The 15822-nt window shown below is 43.9% G+C and overlaps 1 protein-coding gene across 2 annotated transcripts in view; it reads right to left on the bottom strand.

Moving 5' to 3' along the window:
* The window catches only part of UPF2 (UPF2 regulator of nonsense mediated mRNA decay), a 67057-nt gene extending 57852 nt beyond the window's left edge, over nucleotides 1-9205 (bottom strand). Inside the window, exons 1-3 of one of the 2 annotated variants that reach the window (XM_075707729.1) lie at nucleotides 9090-9205; nucleotides 3727-4106; nucleotides 1875-2654 (exon numbers count right to left, since the gene is read on the bottom strand). In XM_075707729.1, the coding sequence (XP_075563844.1) occupies nucleotides 1875-2654; nucleotides 3727-4106; nucleotides 9090-9101 (1172 nt within the window). In that variant the 5' untranslated portion in view covers nucleotides 9102-9205. Of the gene's footprint in view, nucleotides 1-1874; nucleotides 2655-3726; nucleotides 4107-9089 lie in introns of those variants that run through there. The other variant, XM_009488862.2, reaches the window with a different exon arrangement.
* Between the last annotated feature and the right edge of the window lie 6617 nt (nucleotides 9206-15822).

Genomic DNA, 15822 nt, shown 5'->3' on the forward strand with positions numbered 1-15822 from the left:
CCCTGTTCACTTCACCAGTTCTGGAGTAACAGTGGGAGTAAAAGCTGTTGCTATCAGCAGATTGAATCAGGTTTCAAATACACAGAGGACTGTTTTTTCCAACATGATTATTCCTTTTTTTTTAAAAACAGAACAAAACAAAAACAAAAAACCAAAACAACAAAAAACCAACAACACATCACCACAATCACTTTTCAGAAATCCAGGTTTAGAAGATTTCTATATTATTCACAGACTTCTGACCAGGCAAGTTTCTGCCTTTGAGTTCATGCCTTGCATATCCGTAGCATGCAAATGCCAAGCATCTCTCTTGTTACAGACACGTTGTAAGCAAATAAAATTAGGCAGGAAAGTTTTTTGATGTCTTATATCTTTAACAAAACTTATTTCCCAACTTTTATTAAGCAGCTAAAATAAGTATCTAAAAGCTCAGAGATAAATAATAGAATTATCTTCATTCAGTGATAAACTACGCTTCTTCACATTCCTTCCCCAAAACAAAGCTTTGCACCCAAGTTCACAGGGATAATTCAGATGACAGGGTGCATAAAGAGGTCTCTACTCCGATCTACCCAAAACAGACTCAATGATGACATCAGACCAGGCTGCTCAGGGCTCTATCCAGTCATTTTTATCCAGTTGTGCAAGTAAGCATTAAAGTATATTTCCCTCTCCCAGGTCACTTACATTCTCTCTTCTTCGTGGTTTCTTAACACACTTCATATCTCTTGGAATTTTTTTTCCATTTTATTTCCTATCATACAGGCTTTTCAACACTCACTCATTGAAATGCCAGCCAGAACCAATGTGCCCAGAACCCATTATAATTGTGAAACTATAGGAGTTCATATTCATTAACTTTAAAAAATAACAACTGAGCTAATAACACACTTTGAAGTAATAAGGTACTTGTAGAAATACTGGTAGCTCAGAAGTCAGTTTATGGTCCTGTGAAATACACCACTTAGCCAACCAAGACCAGATAGGACTGCAGCACAACACCCATCAGCACAACGGATCCAAGTTTAAAGCCTTGGTTTGGCAACACCAGATGTTAATGTATTCCAAGCATACACTTGGCTCTGGACTGGTGTTCAGCCGTCTAGTTGAAACGTGTGCCTACACACAGTAACATCTTCATTTCTATCTGCTCGGAATGCTTCCAAAAGGACTTAATAATGACCAGGTTTTGAGACCAGCGGTTGGGTTTAGGCTGGCTCCAATAATGACATATCATGATGCTTTAAAGAAAAGCAAACAATTATTAAAAAATGTGGTCATGGTAGAAATTAAATTATTCCGATCTTAAAGGTGTATACATTCATACCCTTCAATAGTAGTATTTCATATAAACATTTAAGAGGATTTGAATCAAGTTGTCTATATCCTCCAACATTTTAATATACAAAATTTGCCCACATTAAAGTCTAACGGATACCTTGTTAGTCTAACCTAATTTTTAACTCCATACTGGTACACTAAAAAAAGTAAACAAGCCAAAGCCATTGTGGCATATGCTCTGTTAGATACGTGTGGGTGGAAAGGGAGAAATTAGACTGTGCCGACTGGAAAAGGACAGTACCGGCTGGGAAAGAAGCATTACTCTCAAGCTGCTAAGGGAGCATCACTAAACTTACAGAGAATTATAGCTAAAGGTCAGCCTCCATTTTCTTTAAAGATATTCAAAGATTCTGGTTTTTTTGCTTCTCAAGTATTCGTAGCAAATTCTGAACTCTTTTTAGATATACTGCAGAATACACTTATCTTCTACACACTGCTAACAGACTTTGTTTACAAACACTGCAACAAATCTAGGCATTTCATAAGCAAACTATTCTTTTCTCCGTAAATAAAAAGCAACATTCAAGTGTCACCTGTTTTGTCTTTCAATATTTTGTAGCTCCCTGTGGTCCCTTTTCAGGTGTTTGGTCAAAGACGTAAAGTATTCCTTCAACAAATTCTGGAAGGGCTGTTGTTTCTCTGGGCTAATTATCTCACTAGGAGGAAAGCCCAAGTTAAACTTCTCTGCAACAGTTTTTACTTTCCTTGGTACCAAACCAGCAATGTCATCTCCACAGTGCCGACAAAAGCTGATAACCACAGAAACATGAGTGTGGGATTCTCGATCAGCGTTAATAATATTTTTAAGCTGCTCATAGATTAAAGACAGACCTTCCTTGTCAGTGAAAATCCCAACTATTGTCAATTCTGCAATGAAACGCAAATCAGTTCTTAACTTGGTAATGTTGGGAGTCTTCTCTTCTTTCCTTGCTTCAAAATGTTTTTTCCAAGCCTGAAGTAGCGAAGGAGCAAAATCAGCATAGCGCTGGTGAAAGAGGGAACACAAGTGCACAGCACAGTTCACATCTGATATTTTCAGTTTGGCTTCCACAATAGAAGCTACTGCTTCTGCAATGTATTTGCTTAAATTCAGGCTATTAAAGTCATGGGACAAGGAGTCCCTTTGTTGCTCTGTAATGGTTTTTAGCTTCTTAACAAAAGCTGTGTTCTTCTTCAAACTGGAATCTAGTCTGCTGAAGAAGTTTTCCTCAGGGCGATTGTCTGGTGCATTCTGGTTTTTGCTGCGAAGCTCTTTTCTTGCCTGGTGGCGCTCCCAAGCCTCCTGATGGAGCTGGTGTGCTTCCTCTTTTTCTCTAAGAGAAATAAAAATTAGTCATTTTTGTTACAGAACCTTACTTTCAGGTTAACAGTTCAAAGGAAAAAAAAAAAAGTCATAGTTGGAAACCTTCCAGTAGTTCTAAACACAATTTCCCCTTAATGCTTTATTTTTAAATATTTAACAAGTTAATCCTATAAAGCTAAAGCATCTGCTTCATAAACTCTCTTTAGGTTTTTTTGCTGCACAAGGCAAGTACTACTTGTTACAAAATGAAATTTCTCTAATATTTCTCTGCAGAACATATTAATCCCAACAGGCTTATAAAATATAAACATAAAACTCCATTTACTCCAGAGGGAGATGAAGTTCTTAAAGAAGAGGACAACAACCTTTCAACAGGTTACTGTATTACACAGTTAAGGGAAATCTTTTATTCCCAGACTACTGAAATTACACAGAACGTTTTAAATAAGTGAAATACATCTGTCCTAGCCAAAATTTGGCTATGACACTGCCTCAGTCTTAGAAAGTGACATGTTTCAAACACAAGAACATCCACAATCTTGGCTTTACTGGTGTAAAGATGCTATCTTCAACACTGTAGTACCTTTTGATAACATACTAAGAAATATTGTCTTGGTAATATCACATATTAAACTGCCAGGTCACATTCTGTGTTTGCCATCCAGGTATCAATTGTCTGTAACTGATTAAAAGAAATTACAGCCATCCCTCACAGTAGATTTGCTCCTGTTACGGTCCGTGGACCTGTTAGAGCCTGTATTCCCAATTTTATGACACTAACACTTCTCCATCTTAAAAGAAACTATGCTTCTTTATTCAATCTTTTTTGTGCATTACATGGTCATCACATGGAAAACACTACCAAAACGCCATATTAGAGATGAAAATAACAGAGGTCAGAGGTGAAAACTCAAAATGACATAAAAGTCATAAAGCATGCTCAGCTATCCACGTAAAATTTGTAATACTACATACAACTTACAATAAATAACTTAAACAGTTCATCTTTTATAATTCTGCCCACAACCCTGATAGCAGGACTACAGCATTTGGCACAATTAAACCATTAAAAGACAACTTACTTCAGCTGAGCAGCTGCTTCTTCTTGTTTCTTTTTCTCTTCCTCCTCTTGTTTCTTTTTCTCTTCTTCTTCAAGTTTCTTTTTTTCTTCCTCTTCTTTCTTCTTTTGCTCTTCTTCTGCCTTTACTTTATCCTCTTCTTTTTTCTTCCGCTCCTTGTCATCTTTTTTTCTTTTATCCTCTTCCAGTTTTTTCTTTTTCTCCTCAGGAACCTTTAAAGTGTCTCTCTTCATGCCAACCTTGACATCTTCTTTTGGCTTCTCTCTGGTGCTCACTGGTCGCCTTTCACTAAATTCTTTGTCTTTATTATTTAACAGGGATTCTTTTTCTTCCATATTTGCTGGCTTTTTGCGCTCAGCTGGCATTGTGTTACCCGGGCAAGTCTGCAGGAATCACAGGAAAATAAGTACTTTTAACTTGTTGATATATTAAAGTCACTTTCACAGCCCACCCATACTCACTTAGTTTTTAACTAAGGAAGATAACTCACAAATGCCTGACTCATCAGCATAAAATACGGGCTTAAGGTAAGTTTTCTTGAACTAAGGAATGGGCCTAACAACAGGTAAAAACTAATCATTTTGTTATAGTGTTATACTGCAAAGTTGTCTTCAGCATGAATTGTGAAGTAAAAGCATTTGAAGTTTCTGCAACTTGAAGAATAGAAGTTCTTGGAACATAAACAGAACATAAACATCTGCAAAAAAATCCAAGACTGATGAAAACAAAGTACCCGCAACTTAAAAATGAATACAAATATTGGATTCATCAGCATGCACCTGCACCACACTGACCTTTCTACACATCTCCTAAGAATACTCCCCCTTCCACTACCTCTACGTAGGATCATGGGATAATGCAGGTTAGATGGGACCTCAAGGGGTTCAACCTCCTGCTCAAAGCAGGGTCAACTATGAGGTCAGACAAGATTGCTCTAGGCTCCAGTCTTGAAAACTGCACAACCTCACCGGCCAACTTGCTCCAATGCCTGACTGTCCTCAGTGTTAAAAGGCATCATCTGGTTCCTCTCTTTCCTCCCCTCTCCCAAAATTTCCCCAGTCATCTCTAGCACTCTTCCGTATAGCACAAGCACCAGCTGGAAAAGCATGCTGTGCTGGTTAAGATTTATGCATAAACCTCCCTGCCAGCAGAACAAATGGAAATGATAGCAGAAAGGCCACAATTATCAAGAGCTATCAAAGGCTTCAATTTGTATCTCTTTCTACTCAACCAATGTTTTTCTTGGGACTAGTAGGAGCTTTAGCATCTTTGGGGTTTCCAGCCCTTCAAGCTTTAGTTTCATTTGGCTAAAGATCCAAAAGATAACAAATACGGAACAAAAAAGGATAGAATCAGAGAATAATTTAGATTGGAAGGAAACTCTGGAAGTCACCTAGTTCGCTCCCTTGCTCAAAGCAGGTCAAATCAGATCAGGGACCTGGCTAGCTAAGTTTTGAGTATCTCCAAGGATGGAGATGCAACGGCCCCCTCTGGGCCTCTGTTCCAGTACCTAAATAACCACACTGTGAAAAGCTTTTCCTAATATCATCTTGGAATTTCCTATGCCCTATCTTGTGTCCATTTCTCCTCATCCTATCCCTGTACAGCTTTGAGAAGAACCCAGCTCCATCTTCTCTATACTCTCCCATTAGGTTGTTGTAGACAGTAATAAGACTTCCTCTTCTCTTCTTACAGTAGAAGCAACCCAGTTCTCTCAGTCCCTCTTCGGGTATCCTGTCTTCCAGCCGCCTAATGATCTTGGTGGCCCTCCAGTAGACTTGCTCCAGCATATCAATGCCTTTCTTGGAACACAGAATCCACAACTGGATGTGGTGTCCAGATGTGGTCTTGTAAGTACCAAACAGAGGGGAAGGCTCACCTTCCTCAACCTGCTGGGTAACTTGTTACTACAGTCTAGAATGCAGCTGGCCTTAATGCAAGGGCATTCTGCCAACTCATGTCCATGAGCAGACAGGGCCAGACAGGACTGAAAGAGGCAATTAGAACCACCTAAGCCTTATTTACTTCAGGCTAAATTAATTTCTTAAAACAAAAAGTAATTTTCATATGTTCACGTGCTTCAACGTAAATTCATACAGGGCAGGACTGATGGGACACGATTGCATGTGACATCTCCTAAAGAACCACCACTTGTTTTTTATTAGTAACACCAGTTTGATTCCCTATTACCACCCTTACTTTTGCCTTTCTGACATTTCACTCAGACTGTATGATGAAAATATGCTAGATTCACATATTTCCTGCAACTACTCAACAAAATGCATAATGGAACACTTGCATTCCAATCTAATGTAGAGTGCTTCTAGTATTATTTTTAACTATTTTGAAAGATATCTATAAATAAGACATCACACTAAAGAAAACCTCTATTTCTGACTACATATTCCACATTCCCTCTCCCACTTCCCAAACAATAAGACAACAGATTCACATACTGACTATCCCACATGGAACACCATGTTAAAATTTTTAAGATGCTTGTCCAGGTCTTCTGAAGAAAAAATAGTCTGCAAAAATTCACAGTATATTCAGATATGGGCAGAGACAACTCACCGATGGACAGCCTATTCAGGACTTGGCCTCTTTGACAGCAACTGGCAACAGCACCAATGAAGAAATGTTTCTGACACTGATTTATGTAAGCGAGACCAATCAAATCAGCATCACTTAAACAAGTACTAGCAAATTTGGCTCCCCTATGCATGTCTACAACTAAAAGGTTTCGCAGCTCAACATCTCAGAGCTACTTGGATTTGGAAAACACTAACCTACATCATCTTAAAACAGTCCTATTATTAAATCAGTACTTAACCAAGGCAGGGGGTGGGGAGGGGGTAATCAACAATACCCAAGCAACTAAGCAGCCCCCCAAACCCCTTCATATTAAAGGTCTGAACTAATTTTTCCATCTTTGTATTGTAGGCCAGTTAAGTGGGTTCCTCACAGATCCATCTGGGAGATGCAAATCCACTACATGTTCTGTTTCAAATTCAACAATATCAGTTTATTAATCTTTCCTCACTACGAATCCACGTTGGAAATTCCATCAGTTTGAGACAGCTAAACTCTCTCTCCCACCATTTTTAACAAAAGGGGTTTGAAAGGGAAGCTTTTAGCATTTAAACATCACTGTAATAGCTTACTAGTAAGATCAGGTCCATTAGAACATTGCATGAGACTCTCCAATAACTGTATTAAAATGTTTTTCATCATGAAGTCTATTAAACAAAAAAATAGAGTAACACATTAATTAAAAAAAAGTGTCAGATTCTGAAAGATAGTGAATTGGGAGCTAAGCTTAAAAAGAAAATATTAGGGGAAAAAAAGGGTGGTTTGATTAAAGAAATGCTGGAAAGACATGCCACAATTCCAATACTCTGGCTTTTACCTTTGTCCCTCACCTGTTGTTAGTAGGGTAATTCAGTTACAATTGGGGAAAAAACAAAACAAAATATCCAGCTACACATAACTTCTAACAACATGGTCACTTACCAGAATCATTACACTACTCAAACTCTTACTAATTTTAGGAACTCAGAATTCTGCTTTAAAGATGTATCTGACATTGCTTGTATAAAAACAAAATAGATGGGATAAAAATAAAAGGGACGGAGCATAACCGGGTGCATTGTGATTTCGACAACGAGGCAGTATTATCCGCTTTTTCCCCATGAAAACTGGTGATCAAGAAAACCCCAGCAATCTCGTTTATAACAGATTTCTGCCCTGTATCACAGAATATGTATAGTACTCCTCACTACCTGCTATGTATATAGCTCCTTATCTCACAAACTCTTCCGACCGTACTGCCAGCTCATTTACGTCTACCAACCACTGATGGCAGGAAGCAGTCGGTGCGGTTGCTGCCTCCAAGCTATATGCAGGCTGATTCACTGATCAGTACACGAGTGTCAGCTAACAGCACAGACAAAACAGAACTGTCCGCTGAGTGTATCCTATAGCCCTTTCCTCAGCAAGAATGTTAATTTAGACCCTGTTACTTTTCCTTAGCTGCCAGTTATCACAAGATCTGTAGGAAGTTTATACCTTCAAAATATCTGCCTAGTTTGATTGAAACTGGCAGAAAGGGTGAAAAGTTGTGGGAAGCAGAGAAAAATGGAAGCATACAGGCAGCAGGTTTGCCTGGCTCTCACTTCCATAGGAAATGAAACTGGAGATACACAGTTTGGTCCAGATGAAGGGAATGGTAAGGAAACATCAAGAGAACTTAATCATTAAGAGAACTTCTATTTAAAACCTAATGTTTATGTGAATGTACTGATGAAAAGGCAAGATAATGACAGGAACTTCATAAGCCAATACATAGGAAGAACTGGCGCTCACAGCTGAAAGTTAGAAAGGATGGAGAAGACAGATACAAGACAAGTGTTCCATTTGCTTTTGGACTCTTGGCAGCCCATTTCTGTAGTGACATTTAGATGCTTTAACACTCTATCTTCTTAATTTTATCACTTACAGACGCTATTTTTCCAGAGAAAACTCTTTCTCTTAATTTTTCACTATTTGACCTGCCTTAACTCTATCTTAGTTAAGAAATTTTTTATTGTACCCAAGTTTCTACTCAGGTTTTTTTCATACCAATCTCAAAATTTGAAAAACTGATGGGATTGGGTTCACAATACTGTAGGCTCTGAAACTTAAGAAATAGGTCTTGAAATGCACAGGCAACATTTAAGAAAAAGCATCCATGTGCTTACTCTCAAGGAAACCAAAGATTCATAAAAGCTATTCAGCACCGTTAATCTAGTCACCATTCAGAATAAAAGGATAAACATCAACACCTTGGTCTGATATGCTTGAATCCTCTCAAACCAATAAAAACACTCAATTGTCACAGACTGCAGTACCATGAACGAGAATCTCAATCCTTGCAAACACAATTGTGGAGGGAAGAAATGGGGCTTTATTAAACTAAGAATACTGAGATTTTTCACATTCTTTTTTACTGCTACTGGAAATTAAATTGATCACATAAACAATCCTTTATGCAGCTACTCTATCACAAAAGAGATAAGGTAGATAAAGAACGTAGGCAAGACGTCCCACTTCTTTACCTGCTGAAAAACCTCACAGAGCAACAAACTCCTTCATCGCTAGAAATCACGCCACTAGAAAATTAAAAGTTTCAAGACTTGAAATGCAATTAAGGTTTCTCTTAAAGCAAGGGAAGGAACACAAGAAAAATACCGTGGTCAATCAGAAGAAAACAACTTTAGCCACAAGGTTTGAACGATGAGACACAGGAGATTACAGTGTGGAGAAAGAAGCCCCCCCTACACACTGACAAGGAAGGCAGGCCTGCCTGGCCAGCCGGGCAGTTTTACTTTCGATTCCATAGGTCCCGGAGAAAGTGTTTTGTTGTCAATCTGCAGGAACACGCTTTTCACTGGGGGGGGGGGAGGAAGAGGCCTGCAGACAAGTGACTAGATACATGCGGACCAAAGACCTCTTAGCCAACAACCCTCCTCGCTTCCCCCAGGACGCCCCTACACATGCCGATCCACGTCGGCAGCTCCCCGGCACCCCAGCCGCCTTCCCGGGCTCTGCCTTCCCCGCTCGCACCGCAAGCCTGGGAAAGCCGGCGACCTGCCCCGCTCCCTGCCACCGCCTCCCCGCAGGCACCCTCACCCCGGCCCTCCCTTCTCCTCACCCCCGCGGCCCCCTCTGCCCCGGGACGCCTCAGCCCCGAGGAGCCCTCGCCCCGCGCCGCCTCACGGCCGCCGCCTCCGACAGGCCCCCGCGCCCTCCCCCCGCCTGCCCCCGGGCCCTCTCCCCCGCACGCCACGGCGCCGCCCCACCCTCCTGGCCGCCCCCGCCCTCCCCCAGCGGCCGGTGCCCCCGCCGCCCCCCGCCTCGGGCCCGCTACCTCCGCCCGGTGCGGACATGGGCCCGGCCTCCCGGGGAGCGCCGGCTCCTCCGCCCGCCGCGGCCCCCTCCCCAGCGCGCGAGGCCCCCTCGCTCTTCTCCCCTCACGACGCCCGCCGCGCTGCCTGCCGGGCCGCCCGCCGCGCCGCCTGACCGACAGCACCGCCCCGGCCGGCACCGCGACTCCCGCCCCGCGACGCCCGGGCGCGCAAGGAAGGGCGGCACCGACGACCCGCGCCGCCGCCGCGGCTCCGGCCGGGCGGGAGAGCGGCGCTTGCCGACGGGCGGGGGTCAGGCAGCGCGGCGGGCAGCCCCGGGCGGGGTCCTGGCGGCGGGCGGCCCTGCTCGGGTTACCGGGCGGCTGCGGGGGCGGAAGTACCGGGGCGGGGGGGAGGGGGGGGCTCGGCGGCGCCGTCCCTCACAGCGGGGCGGGGGGGACGGGCCCCGAATGGCGCTTCCTCGCTGGCCCCAGCGCACGATTCGCCTTGTCGCCCCGCGTGACGTCACTGCCGTGACGTGTCTTTGGTCGTGAGGCGTCACCTCGCGTCACGCTGGTCGTCACGTCAAGGGTGGCCTTTCGGAGGTGGGCACCCGGCACGGCTCTGCCCGATCTCTTCAGCTGTCACCGCGATAAAATACTAGGAATAACAGTGGCGTAATACCAAGTTACCGCATAATCGATGATGTAATGGATGTCGCCAGTTGTGTTTTGTAGTCAAAATGTGGTGTCTCCACTTCGTCCTCCCGCCCTGTCAGTATTCCTGCCTGGACACCCGAAGGCATTTTACAACGGTAGAGTTAGTTGCACAAAACTTCCCAATTTATTTGAAACGCTCACGCTCTGCGCGTCTGGGCACGGTGTCGGCTCTTGGGCAACTCCGAAGTCGCCCAAGCTGGGAAAAGCTGGCACGATCTCTAATTGTAGAGCGTGAATCTGGTATTTATTTTAAACTTAGAATCCAGATTCTGACAGAAGCTTTTTCTTAAGTATGGGAAAGCGTTTACACCCCTCCAGACTTACAACGAGCACACACAAATGTTTGACCATGACAGCAGGCGCCGGCCTGGATGTGCATAATGAGATTATTCAGCTGTTAAAGCCACCTTTTATTCAGAGGCAAGAGTCGGCCCAAATACAAGACTCTGTTTACTGATGCAGAGTTTTAGGTATCCTCTGCCAACTCACACAGGTCTAGACAGGTTGTTTTTTTAAAGAGCTCTCCTCCCTGTTGTTTAGCTTCATTGCTCATTTTGCAGACACATCTAAAAACCTCTTTCTGGAAAAGTTTGAAAGGACAAAGTCATGCTTGTTATTTACACAGATCATTCAAGTGTCCCTGCTACACAAGGATTTCATTTACTTGCCAAAATATCTTGAGTCACCACTTTAAGATTAAACTGATTCACCAGAATGGAGAAGATCCACGTGCTAAACAGACAAAAAAAAAGGGATTAAATGGGGAGGGTAACTCCACGTTAGTGTTGGCACTTCATTTTCCAACGGCTCCGATCCTGTAGCCTGTCAGTAGATGCCTTTGAATTACTCTTTTTTTGGACGGGTTTGAAAAGGCAGACTCGGCGTTACATTAGACTTCAGTATCAGTTTCAGTGGAATTACGTCAAGAAATGTTGGCTTATTTTCAAGCATGATATTGCTGCCTTTTCTAACATGAATAAAATACACTATTGCTACAATTTTGAAAGGAAACAAAAGCTCCTTCTGTATTTATATCACATTCCCACACAGCTACAACTATGTTGGAACTGTCTTTTGTAAAGACCATGCAAATAAATCTTGGTTTACCTTCGTCTGATAGCTTGGAAAGCTTTTCCTTATAAAGTACCTGCTTCATTTGTGTACATACTGATTAAGTTTTCCTACTAACTTACCAAAAAGAAAACCAGGTAGATCTCATTTCCCGAGTCTCAGATATAAATCACGTCTTCCAATTTTTTTAATTCCTGAAGCTTTTCTTCCCAACTTTTTCAGTATGTTTCCTCAATTACTGGCACCAAACATGCACACAGTATTCAGGGAGGAATCACAGTTGTGCCAAATACTGGCCTAATGTAGAATCTGTAGGTGTACTCAGTATTTCCTTGTAGCCAAATCCAGAAAATGATCTTTTTTGCCAAGTGAGACTATACCCACATAACTTTTTTAGACCCATCTGTTTTATTCCCGTGATTTTTGGAGATCATTTATACTCACTGTTTCTTAGAAAGGAGCTACATTTAGTGCATATAGTCTTTCAAGGTGTACAAGCTTGTGTCTCATCCTGTTAAAATAAACCACATTTGCTTATGTCCAGTCCATCTTGACACTCAGATCCAAGATAACCTCTCTTCACCACACATACCTCCAGCTGACAAACCTTGTCAGGACCTACTTGTGGGAAGCTTTTTCAGGTTGATATAACTAGTAAAGTGGCAAGGACTACAATCCCTTTAGAAATGCTCCCAGCTGGTGGTGATTTTTGTCCTGGTTTCGGCTGGGATACAGTTAGTTTTCTTCCTAGTAGCTGGCATACAGCTGTGTTTTGGATTTAGTAGGAGAAGAATGTTGATAACACGCTGATGGTTTAGTTGTTGCTGAGTACTGCTTATGCCAGTCAAGGACTTTTCAGTTTCCCATGCTCTGCCAGGTGCACAAGAAACTGGGAGGGGGCACAGCCAGAACAGTTGATCCCAACTGACCAAAGGGCTATTCCATACCATATGACATCATGCTCAGTATAGAAACTGGGGGGAGTTGGCTGGGGAGCAGCGATCGCTGCTCGGGAACTGTCTGGGTATCGGTCGGCGGGTGGTGAGCAATTGCATTGTGCATCACTTGCTTTGTATATCATTATTATCATTATTATCATTATTATATTGTTATTATTATCATTACTATTTTACTTTGTATCAATTATTAAACTGTTCTTATCTCAACCCAGGAGTGTTTCTCACTCTTACTCCTCCAATTCTCTCCCCCATCCCATCGGGGTAGGGGGAGTGAGTGAGCAGCTGCGTGGTGCTTAGTTGCTGGCTGGGGCTAAACCACGACAATTTTTTATTTAAAATATTGTAGGTTCAGATCTGCTATGTAGTTATCTGTACACTATTTAGTGTATACAACCTTGATTTTGAAGCATTTCTAGTTTTCTTAGCCAGAACATCAGGTAGTACTGAATCAACCTCACACAGCAGTCTTCTCTAGGACAGGCTCTCCGTGCCAGAAGAGTCAGGCCAGGAGAGTCCCCTTGCAGAGCCAGAGCATATGCCCTTAGCAGCTGGGATTCGGCTGGCATACGTACCACTTTCTCACCTTTAGACATGACCCAAAGTCAACAAAACCTTTTATTGACCTAGACATAGTTACGGCAAGGCTTTTGCCATGTGTAATCATGTCCTATGCAAGATGATCACGCTGGCAAAAGTCTGCAAAGTACTTTAAATCTTTAATAACTGAATTTTGAATCACAGAAAAAAACCAGCAAGTTGACTTGACAAGATATATATTCCATAAACCCATGCTTAGACTTGATTACACCAGTAAGTGAACCCATATATACAAGTATTCCATTACTTCTCCGTGATCCACACTGTGTGACTGAACCATCTCATTTAGTCCTCTTCAACTTTGGCAGATTTTCAATGTTCAAACCTATTCCTGTCAGTGCTAATTGGGAAATATTCAGCTAACTCTCATCTGCTTTAAAGCAAAACCACATTGATATCTGCTATTTGACTGATATTTGCTTAAGAACTGTGGAAACGTATTTCATCATCATGCGATCTGCCTGCAACATTTGTCTTTTTCCCCAAGCACAGAATAGAAATATTTAACTATATCAACCTTTTCTGCCTCTTTACTGTCAACTCCACAAAATCATGTAATGTTAGAGCATTATTTTCAAGGTTCCCTTGTTCTAATATACATTGAAAAAATCAATATTCAAAGCCACATTTCTGCTGTGCTTTACTCTGTTGGCCACGTCAACTGTCCTACTATAGCTGTGTCCTTTTGTCTTCTTTGCAGCTTTAAAGGTAATTCACTTTTATTTTTCTCCCAAATTGGCTGTTATAAATCTGCATAAAACCAACCATACAGGCCTGAAGGAACACAAGTGGCCCTTCTCCAAGAACTATGAATATCATAAAATCCCAGGCCAACTGTGGTGTCATAACTGATTCAGTTGCCAAATCCAGTTCCACCTGTTCCAAAAGCACATGACCACAGTCTGATTTGAAGGAAAAAATACTCTTTGATTTCCCCGTTGTGAAGGCAATCTACAAAGTAGATTCATGGGCGCAACCAAGCCTGTGGGAAGGTAACTTGCCGGTACCCCTCCTGCCTCCCAGGCCTGCATTCACAAAGTTTGCAGAGTCACAGAATGGTTGAGGTTGGAAGGGAGCTCTGGAGATCATCTGGTCCTCCTCTCCCTGCTCAACCAGGGCTACCTAGAGTCAGTTGTCTGGATGGCTTTTGAGTATCTCCAAGGACAGAGACTCCACAACCGCCCTGGGTAACCTGTGCCAGTGCTCGGTCACCCTCACAGTAAAAAGATGTTTCCTGATGTTCAGACGGAGCCTCCCATGTTTCAGTTTGTACCCCTTGCCTCTGGTGCTGTCACTGGGCACCACTGAAAAGAGCCTGGCTCTGTCCTCTTTGCACCCTCCCTTCAGGTACTTATGTCCATTGATAAGATCCCCCTGAGCCTTCTCTTCTCCAGGCTGAACGGTCCCAGCTCTCTCAGCCTTTCTTCATATGTGAGGTGCTCCAGTCCCTTCATCATCTTCGTGGCCCTTCGTTGGATTCTCTCCAGTATGTCCATGTCTGTCTTGTACTGAGGAGCCCAGAACTGGACAGGTGTGGCCTCAGCAGTGCTGAGCAGAGGGGACCTGCTGGCAATACTTTATGTCATGCAGCCCAGGATACCATTCGCCTTCTTTGCTGCAAGGGCACATTGCTGGCTCCTGTTCAACTTGGTGTCTGCCAGGAGCCCCAGGTCCTTCTCTGCCAAGCTGCTTTCCAGCTGGGCGGCCCCCAGCATGTACTGACGCAGGGGTTGTTCCTCCCTGGGTGCAGGACTTTGCACCTCTCCTTGTTGAACTCCATGAAGTTCCCATCAGCCCATTTCTTCAGCTTGTCGAGGTCCCTCTGGATGGCGGCACGACCCCCTCGTGCATCAACCACTCCTCCCCGTTTCGTTTCATCTGCAAACTTTCTGAGGGTACACCCTGCCCCATCATCCAGATTGTTAATGAAGATGTTAAACAGGACGGGACCCTCCACAGACCCTTGGGGTACACCGCTAGTTACCAGCCTCCAACTAGACTTTGTGCCGCTGATCGCCACCCCCCTGGACCCGGCCATTCAGCCAGTTTTAAGCGCACCTCACTGTCTGCTCAGGCAGCTCGGCGGCAGCTCGTCTGCGAGGATCTTATGGCAGACAGGGTCAATGGCTTTACTGAATCATAGAATCATAGAATCGTTTAGCTTGGAAAAGACCTTTAAGATCATCCGGTCCAACCATTAACCTACACTACTGAGTCTACTCTAAGCCAATCAAGGGTAGACTAGACTAAAGTCTAAAGACAACGTCCCCCGCTCTCCCCTCACCTACCCGGCCAGTCGCTTTGTTCTGGAAGTTTATCAAGCCGGCCAAGCATGGTGAAGCCATGCTGGCTGCTCCTGGTGACTTTCCTGTCCTTCATGTGTCCATGCCAGCTACTCCTGATGGCTTTCTTGGCCTTCCTGTGCTTGGAAATGGTTTGCAGGCACCTGAAAACTTTAGATGAAGCTTTTAGGTTTTGTTAAAACTTTGCTTCTCTAGAACTCATGTGGTTTTTTTGGTAGGTTTTCCAGAGGTGGTGAGGTTACTATGCCTTTGCCCAGTCTAACCACAACCCAGCATGCCGTATATGCAAGATTAAGCTTCGATACGTGTCAGGAGAGGCTGCTGAAGAGGCGATGTGGGCAGCCCGTTAATGGGGAGCACCCGGACACCGGCACGTACTCCCGAAGTCGCCGAGAGGGGCACGGGGCCGGGCCGCACACGCAGATTCAGAGGCCGCAGGCGCGGCCGCCGAGGCCGCCTCAGGGCTGCGGGCGCGGGGCGGGGCGGGAGGCGGCGGCGGCCCCACCCGGCGCGGGGGCGGTGGCGGCGGCGGGGCCGGCGGTTGGCGGGCGGCAGCGCGGCGGCC

The sequence above is a fragment of the Pelecanus crispus genome, chromosome 1, assembly GCF_030463565.1.
Source record: "Pelecanus crispus isolate bPelCri1 chromosome 1, bPelCri1.pri, whole genome shotgun sequence".
In the NCBI taxonomy this organism is placed as follows: domain Eukaryota; kingdom Metazoa; phylum Chordata; class Aves; order Pelecaniformes; family Pelecanidae; genus Pelecanus; species Pelecanus crispus.